Source organism: Phaethon lepturus, unplaced genomic scaffold, assembly GCF_000687285.1.
Source record: "Phaethon lepturus isolate BGI_N335 unplaced genomic scaffold, ASM68728v1 scaffold5920, whole genome shotgun sequence".
Lineage (NCBI taxonomy): Eukaryota > Metazoa > Chordata > Aves > Phaethontiformes > Phaethontidae > Phaethon > Phaethon lepturus.
The window spans coordinates 471-7,965 of NW_010512474.1; the positions used below are offsets into that span (position 1 = coordinate 471).

The 7,495-nt window shown below is 38.3% G+C and overlaps 1 protein-coding gene across 1 annotated transcript in view; it reads right to left on the reverse strand.

Moving 5' to 3' along the window:
* Positions 1 to 2,436: 2,436 nt before the first annotated feature.
* The window catches only part of RXFP1 (relaxin/insulin-like family peptide receptor 1), a 17,832-nt gene continuing 12,773 nt past the window's right edge, over positions 2,437 to 7,495 (reverse strand). Inside the window, exons 12-16 of the mRNA XM_010287131.1 lie at positions 7,142 to 7,210; positions 6,675 to 6,904; positions 5,069 to 5,479; positions 4,355 to 4,573; positions 2,437 to 2,738 (exon numbers count right to left, since the gene is read on the reverse strand). Coding sequence (XP_010285433.1) covers positions 2,437 to 2,738; positions 4,355 to 4,573; positions 5,069 to 5,479; positions 6,675 to 6,904; positions 7,142 to 7,210 — 1,231 coding nt within the window. The remainder of the gene's footprint in view (positions 2,739 to 4,354; positions 4,574 to 5,068; positions 5,480 to 6,674; positions 6,905 to 7,141; positions 7,211 to 7,495) is intronic.

The following is a 7,495-nucleotide window of genomic DNA, read 5'->3' on the forward strand; positions in this document are numbered from 1 at the left end:
TCTTCCTTCGTGTTGCAGATGGGATGATATGGCAAGCATTAGATAATATGAGCATTAGATAAACCCTGTATCCCAAACCTTACTATTTTTAGCAGTATTGCAGTATATTTCTATAAAACCGCAGATTTTTTGCAAGATATCTGATTACTACAAACGATTTTACACTATCTTTTGTTGTAATAAAGTGCCTTATGATGAACCATATATCTCTGAACGGTAGAAGTTTAACAACATTGTTTACTGATAGGATGGATTATTTTGAACTATAAGTGAAAGCTTCTGTCCGTTAGAAAAGAACCTGTGAAACCTATCCTCCCATCTCTCAGGAGGCACACTAGAGCTTTTTAAGTATTTGGTCCTATTTTATATCTTTTGCCTTAAGCAATTAGCTGGTCTAGAGGCTACTGTTAACAGAACCTGTTGGTCTGAAAGATCGCTAATCTATAAAATAAGTAATAGATAGCTGTACTGAAACTCCTGTACCTTTACCAGAAAAATGTGAAAAAAGTAATGCTGAAATGCAATGGGAGGCTGCAGGAGAACATGGTTGTAATAACAATGTATTAGTCAACCTTACTTTTATGGATAGAAGGACTTTTTAAAAGACAAACTGTAGTTTTCTTATCAAAACAATAAAGATGTTGCAAAAAAAAATCTGAAATAATGAATATTCTTGTGTTACTCATAGAAACAAAGGTGGTATTGAATATGTCCATAATCAATGTAAGTGAAAACTAGAAGCAGTGGTAAGGACAGATATCCTTGCATGTCTTGTCAAAAGCAGTTACAGTCATTGGGAAGGCTTGGCCCCTCAGAGTACACAAGTTCTATTAAATTGAGTTGTAATTGCCCCAGTTAAAGGCAATCCACCAATCCACGCGGCAGGATTTCACTTAGTTGTTTTTAACGCTGCAACTCAGAATGTTGCTAAGCAACTTGGAAAAGAAGTCATTTTGTTCAGCAGATAATCTTTTATTTCAATAAAACATACAATAGTGGAAACAAGATACTTAACAATCTTTAATTTCAAGATAATCTGAAGTTCTGTAAACAGTTGAAGTGTGACTCACACTTTTTTTAATTCTACTTCTTAGGCTGTTAAGAAGTTAAGTGCAAACATTGGAAGTATCTTTTAACTTCAAAAAGCTGCAAATCATCAATGCAAAAGAAGCATTTCTTTTACCTTTATGGGCTTCTAGGCCATCGGACTGTGAGCACAGTACTGAAAGAACTAGGGAAGTCATAGCAATTTGTAAGGGAAAAGGTTCTCTTCGGTAAGCATAAGCAAAGAAACTGCCTCTAGAGGATTGTTTTGGATGGGATAATTTTATTTTTTTACCCTTGTAACGCAGGGAAGTAAAATAAAGTCCCCAAAAGTGCTGAATGGCTGTGCCAGTCAATTATTTTAACCGTAATGCATCCGTAATGCACAAGGTGATTAAAATGTAGGTGTCATGACACCTATTAAGACCAATAGTCTTCTATTTGGCCATCTCACATTATTCCATGTGCAGAGATAGACATCTTGAGACTGAAATTTGTTGAAGTCTGCAAGCTGTGGTGAGCTATTTATGGCAACCCATTAAGAAACCATGAGGAAAAGAGCAGCATCAAGATGTTGGGATACTCAGTCCAGTCTTTCCAGGGAAGGATGCTCTTCTGAAGGGGGAAAACTTCTACCAGCTCTAGCTGGGGGACACTCAGTTGAGAAAAGAACTTACACACCCCTTCCCCCCCCCACCCCCTTTCTTTCTTTCCCACACTTCTGGTTCTGCCTGAATTAGAAATCATCATTACAATTTCAGGATTGTCTTTACATGAGTGAAATAGTTGGTAAATTTTTAAAAGGAATAAAGTTTTCACTTGTTTGGCTTTGACAAATATAACACACTGGTCTAATTATGAATTTTAAATATTTTTCTTAGGGCTCTTGCTCCCTAAAGCTTATAAGAGCTGATGCAGCCTAAGTAGAGCCAGTCAGAAATTTTGAGGAGAAAAAAAAAATTCTTAATGAGGAAACCAATCAACTCTTAAAAAAAAATGGGGAATTAAAAAAAAAAAAGTTTTATGAAAATAACCTTTTTTTCCCCCGAGATAGATGATCTTGAAACATTCTACTTTCAGGGTGAGATGTTTTAAATGACAATTCAGGTCTTTTTCCCCCACAGTCCTGGCTTCTGGGAGGAAAAACCCAAACAACTGGCTTCTCATTCTGATCTAGGATGAGTTGTCAAAATGTCAGGTCCTGTTGTGCGATGGCAAAGTTATTGTTGTGTCAGTTCTACCTGCAAACAGACACACTGCTCCCTCTTCTTCCTGCTTTTGTCCACGAGCCAGATGTCATCCCTCCCTCATTTTTCCTCATTGCTGCAAAGCAGAGAGCCCCCAGCCGTGAAGCTAACAGTGCAGATGTCACCGTGAAGATTCACAATGTATTTACGTGTACGAATTTAGTCTTGTTGACTGTGTAGTCACCGAAGCGTCAGAGGAGTCTGTACAATGCACGGGCTTCGTTGCCCTTGGCGTGGTTTCATGCATCGGCCACATCTCTACCCAAATGAATGAGGGACCGTATGTTTTCCGACTGCCTTTACTTCTCTGGGCTCTTCTTTGTCTGTAATCGTACCAAACCTGATGAATCATTTCTTTGAAAGGTCGTGTAGTCAAAGTGTAGAGAAGAGGATTCAAAGCACTATTTATTGGCAGTATAAAAATCACCACCCAAGAAGTTATGGTACCTTAGAGGAGGGAAAAAGAAAGGAAGCTGTAACATGCATGCCAGCACTTGCACCCGTGAGTTAACGCAAGCCCCTGACGCCCGTGCAGCTTAGCAGAGGGGCGGTCGCGCGCTCCCGGGCCACCTCCGTCTCACAGCAGGTACTTCTCTTTTTCTTCTCACCGTTACGCTTGCGGTCCCCCTTACCTCCCTCCGTTTCCAGGACTCCCTGCAAAACCTGACATTTTTTACCCTGCTGGTAGTGCCATTTATCCCACTTACTTTTCCGTACCGTAGCTCCCTATTTGCCCTGGCACAGGTCTTGCTCTGGCTCACCTTCCCTTCTGAAGGTTTCAGGTGCTCTCCTGCCTATATCGGGGTCTGCGTTCCAAGCGGTATAAAAACCTTACTTCACTCTCCCCTTCCTCTGACCCGTCCTCTGGCTTGACGGCTTTGTTGCGATATAAATAACATTCCTATCGATGCCCATGGCATTGGCTACCATTTTGGAAACAAGCAGATGCTTAGTTCAACAGCTGTCAGAGTGTATCCCCAAAGAAGAATAAATGCTGTCAAACGGGGTTTAAAACTTCTGTAAACTTGGACAACTATCTGTGATGTCTTTAATTTTATGAAATGAGTAATTACTGTTTAATCTCATTTATCTAATGCAGAACATGCATTTGCTGAACCCAAGACCACCCTGCTGTTCAGCAAGGCTTCTTCAAGGTTTCTTGACATCTTGACATCTGCTTGTCACAGTATTTTTTTTTAAATTTCTTAGGTGGTTTGATAACTTCACGGACAAGCATTTTAGAAAATTTAAAATAAAATGTTTGACATAACGTAACTTTCAGACATTCGAAACCTAAGTCAAAACTTTGAAAAGTTGACTCCCAGCACTCCTGGTCAGCACATAAAACAAAATTCGCTGAGCTAAAATGTTTTCTTGCCAACATAGTATTGTGATACATATCTGCACGTTGATTCTGAATCCGCTGTTGCAGATGGTGCTGTTCATGTTTCACACGTTCTTTCTAAGGGGGTTTACAAGCCCTAAATAAAGAGGCTATTTTTTCTTGCATGTACTGGTATTGCAAAGAGAAGGAAAAAAATAAGGTGCGATTTTTGATCTTTTAGGTTACGCTATTTTTACATGGAAATATAGCATGAAGAAGGTAAGCAGAGCTTTATACAACTGAATGTTTTGAACTATAAGTACCAGTTTGTAAAAGAAAGTTATTTCAGGATAAGGATTATAGTGTTAAAGCAAGATAGGAAACACTGTATTGTCCTGAGCCATATTTAGGCGACAGAGCCAGCAAAAGCTGCAAGGTGAGAAAAGCCAATGCAGTTCAGCCTTGGTTTTCAAACACCTTTTGTACATTTTATAGATATTCCCTGGGGACAGACTTGAATGATTTTGAGGGTTTTTTGGCTGACTAATCTTTGATGATTACGGTAGTATAGTTCAATGCAGTAGTAAACTGTATAGTTCATTATATTGTCTGTACATATATAACATAAGGCTCATTGTATTAATATAGTTCAATACATTCAATTCTTTTTCTTCTGAAGTAGAAACAACACTCTTCATACAGATACAGTTGAAACAGCCTCTCAAAAGAAAGGACATACCTGGTATTTCTACTTGAAGTAAAGAAAGGAGTTTCAAAATAAAAATGGGTATCCAACACAGTGCGTCAGTAAATACAATGAAGAAAAAACGTTTAGCAAGGATCATCTCTTTTTTAATATGATTCCGAATTTCAGTAGCCGTAATAGCTGTTTGGTGAACACTGTAGAACATACTCCCGTAGGAAAACACAATGATGATAAAAGCTGCCAGGTTTACACCTGTTGAAGAAGTTGAAATTAGTTATAATTTAACAGCATAATGGCAGTTCCACATCACCTACTTTGCAGGCTGGGTAGCAAAGAAAAACGTTTCCTCTAAACTGCTAGTCCCATAGAATTAAGCAGCCAGGAGATCTGAGTCTGTCTTCATCTGAACACTGAATTTTTCATCATCACCTGACAAACGGCTGCCCTCTGATCCAAACTACATAGCGCTCTGCTGGTCTTACCATTCCTCTGCTTCCCGGACACAGTCTATTCATTCAGGTACTTAAAGGTCATTAGTTTCTTTCTACTTTCTCAGCCCTTCCTGCATTTTAAGATATGTAAGTATCTATCTAATATACTAAAATATTCAGGCTGGAAAAAGTCTTTTAAGTGCTTGCTGGAGCATCTAAATACGAACTGTGAACATCACAGCAAAGCTATCTTACTTGTTTGAAAATTAAGTTCATCTGCAGTGCTGATCAAATATAAAGAAGAAATGCAACTTACCTAAAAAAATGACAACAGAATAAATCTGACTTCCTGAACTTTCTGATTGTTCCGAGTGAAGAGGAAAACAGACGCCGTTGGTGCCATAGTAATTCCTGAAAAATTCCTTATTGCTCAGTGGGATAAAAGCAACGGCAAACCCAATTATCCAGATAAGAACCAAAATGGAAATTGTCCTGCATTTTCTGGGCTTCAAACACCTAAAAGGATAAACTATGCAGATGTATTTTTCCAACGTCAGGTAAGTCAACAGTAAGACTGACACCTCTGTAGACAGAATAGCCAGCGATCCCACCAATTGACAATGAATACTGTCCATCCACAACTGAGCGTGCTTGTTGTATTCTCCACGATATTTAAGATCAAAAGCTCCAATCACAAATAAATATATTCCCATCAGACAGTCAGCACCTGTGGGCACAGTGCTTAACATCATTATGTACACATCTGAATTTCCCATTCTCTGTGTATACGTATATTGGAAAGCAGACATACACATGTATATGTAAGTACTTATTTATAAGTCAGCTAATGTACAGATATATAATCAATATTATAGTTGGAATGATATTGTGAATTACGATTAAAGCAGTATAATTCAGTTCTATTCCTTCTTTTTTTTCCCTATTTTAATTTTCTTTTGGACTGCCAGTCTATGTTTCATACTTGTTTCCAATCTGATTTTTTGAAGCTCAGATAAAATTGGTTTGCAAGGAGAAAAAGGTGCGACTTCATTTATAGAAACATTCTTGCAACCTTTTTTTATTAGGTCTTATTCCTTTTGATACTAACATTTGGCTTAAGGTAATTTGCTTTGAGTAGGGCATCTCTGCTGGATTCAACATTTAGTTTTGGTTTGACCACCTTATTCTAGTTCAAAACCGATGTGCACGGTTTTCTAAGACTAGTAAGGGAAGAGGAACTGTCAACACAGAGCTGAAGGCCTCTCAAGTACAAAGTTTCAAAATCGCTGATATGCTGTGTTTAGGAACACCGCAATCGTTTTGTACGCTGTTAACCTTTACCTTTCAAAATGCAATTTACTGCATTTCTGAAATGCTTGTGGACTCTCCTGTATTGAGACGGGGTACTTGCGATTATGGTGACTGTACTGCCAAATAGTTTCTCCATAAACCTGCCTTGCTTTTAGGACACAAATGAAAAACCACTAATTCTTAATATTGGGGAGCTAGGAGTGATTGATTTACTGTATTTGTGTAAGTAACCATTTGCTTGTGTGAAAAATGGAGTAACTATCTTGAACACGATGCTTACACGCGCAAAAATGCGTGGTAAAATTTAGGCTTAGGGGCCTTTGACAAATTTAGAATTTTATTTCTCCTTACTGAAGAAAGCGTGACTTCGATCCAATACCCGCAGCATTAAAATCAAACGTGAAATCTTTGGAATTTATCCACTGCCTATTAGTACAGAACAAAAGCAGCATCTCAGGAGACATCCTGATGCCTTTTGCATCGTCGTTCGCAACAGTAGGAAAGTCCAGTTAATCCAGTGCTGGAAATACGTCCCTGTACTATAACAACACATATCATACATGCTCGGAGCAGACTAAATATTCTTTTACTTTTGCGCGTGGAGTACTCACAGCAGAGAGACATTATTGAGATGGCATGGAGCTTATTCTCCGATCTGATGTAAGGCCTCATGCAGATAACAAAAATATTTCCAAAGCAGGTGATGGCAGATACAACCCAGACAAACACTCTCTGTATGATGCTAGCTAAAAGATTCTCAAAGGACGAAATCCCATCAGTATTGGGCTTACAGCTCCGCACATGAGGGGCATATCCACAGTACTGGAATTTCTTGAAGTATCTGGTTGTGAGAAAGAAAAACAGGTAAGAGCTGGTTCTAACTTGGTTACCAGTGTATCAAAACTCTCTAGGAACTACTTAGAACACATATTCTGGAAGGAAAAAAAAGTCATTAAAAACTGTCAAATGTGACAACTGCTTGCGTGATGCTTTTCATACACTTTTGTTTTTAATTACTCAGTATTTTGTAAATTGTAAAATTCAGACCAAAGAAAGCAAACTGGAATAATCTACTTACATGTGGGAAAGGTTTCTAAGGGTTCTGAACATTCTTCTCTGGATGTTTGCAATTTCAATGCCCTCCAAGCTGCTGTAAACAATATAACCTCAGTAATAAGGCAATAGGAACTCAGTAGTAAAAGAAGAAACTTTATGAGCGTTTAATTGTGTTTCTAGGATTATATGTAACGAAAGATGAACTTTAATTGCATCTAGTCAGTCATCCCTTTGAAATTTGAACAGAAAGTCTGCGTAAAAGCTAAAGTGGAATAAAATGAATTGCAGTTAATTCTATTAAACTCACTGTTCTTCCAAAATCACAGAGGTGGCTCTTTTACTGCTCTCAGCAGGGCAACCTCCGATTATTATGTTG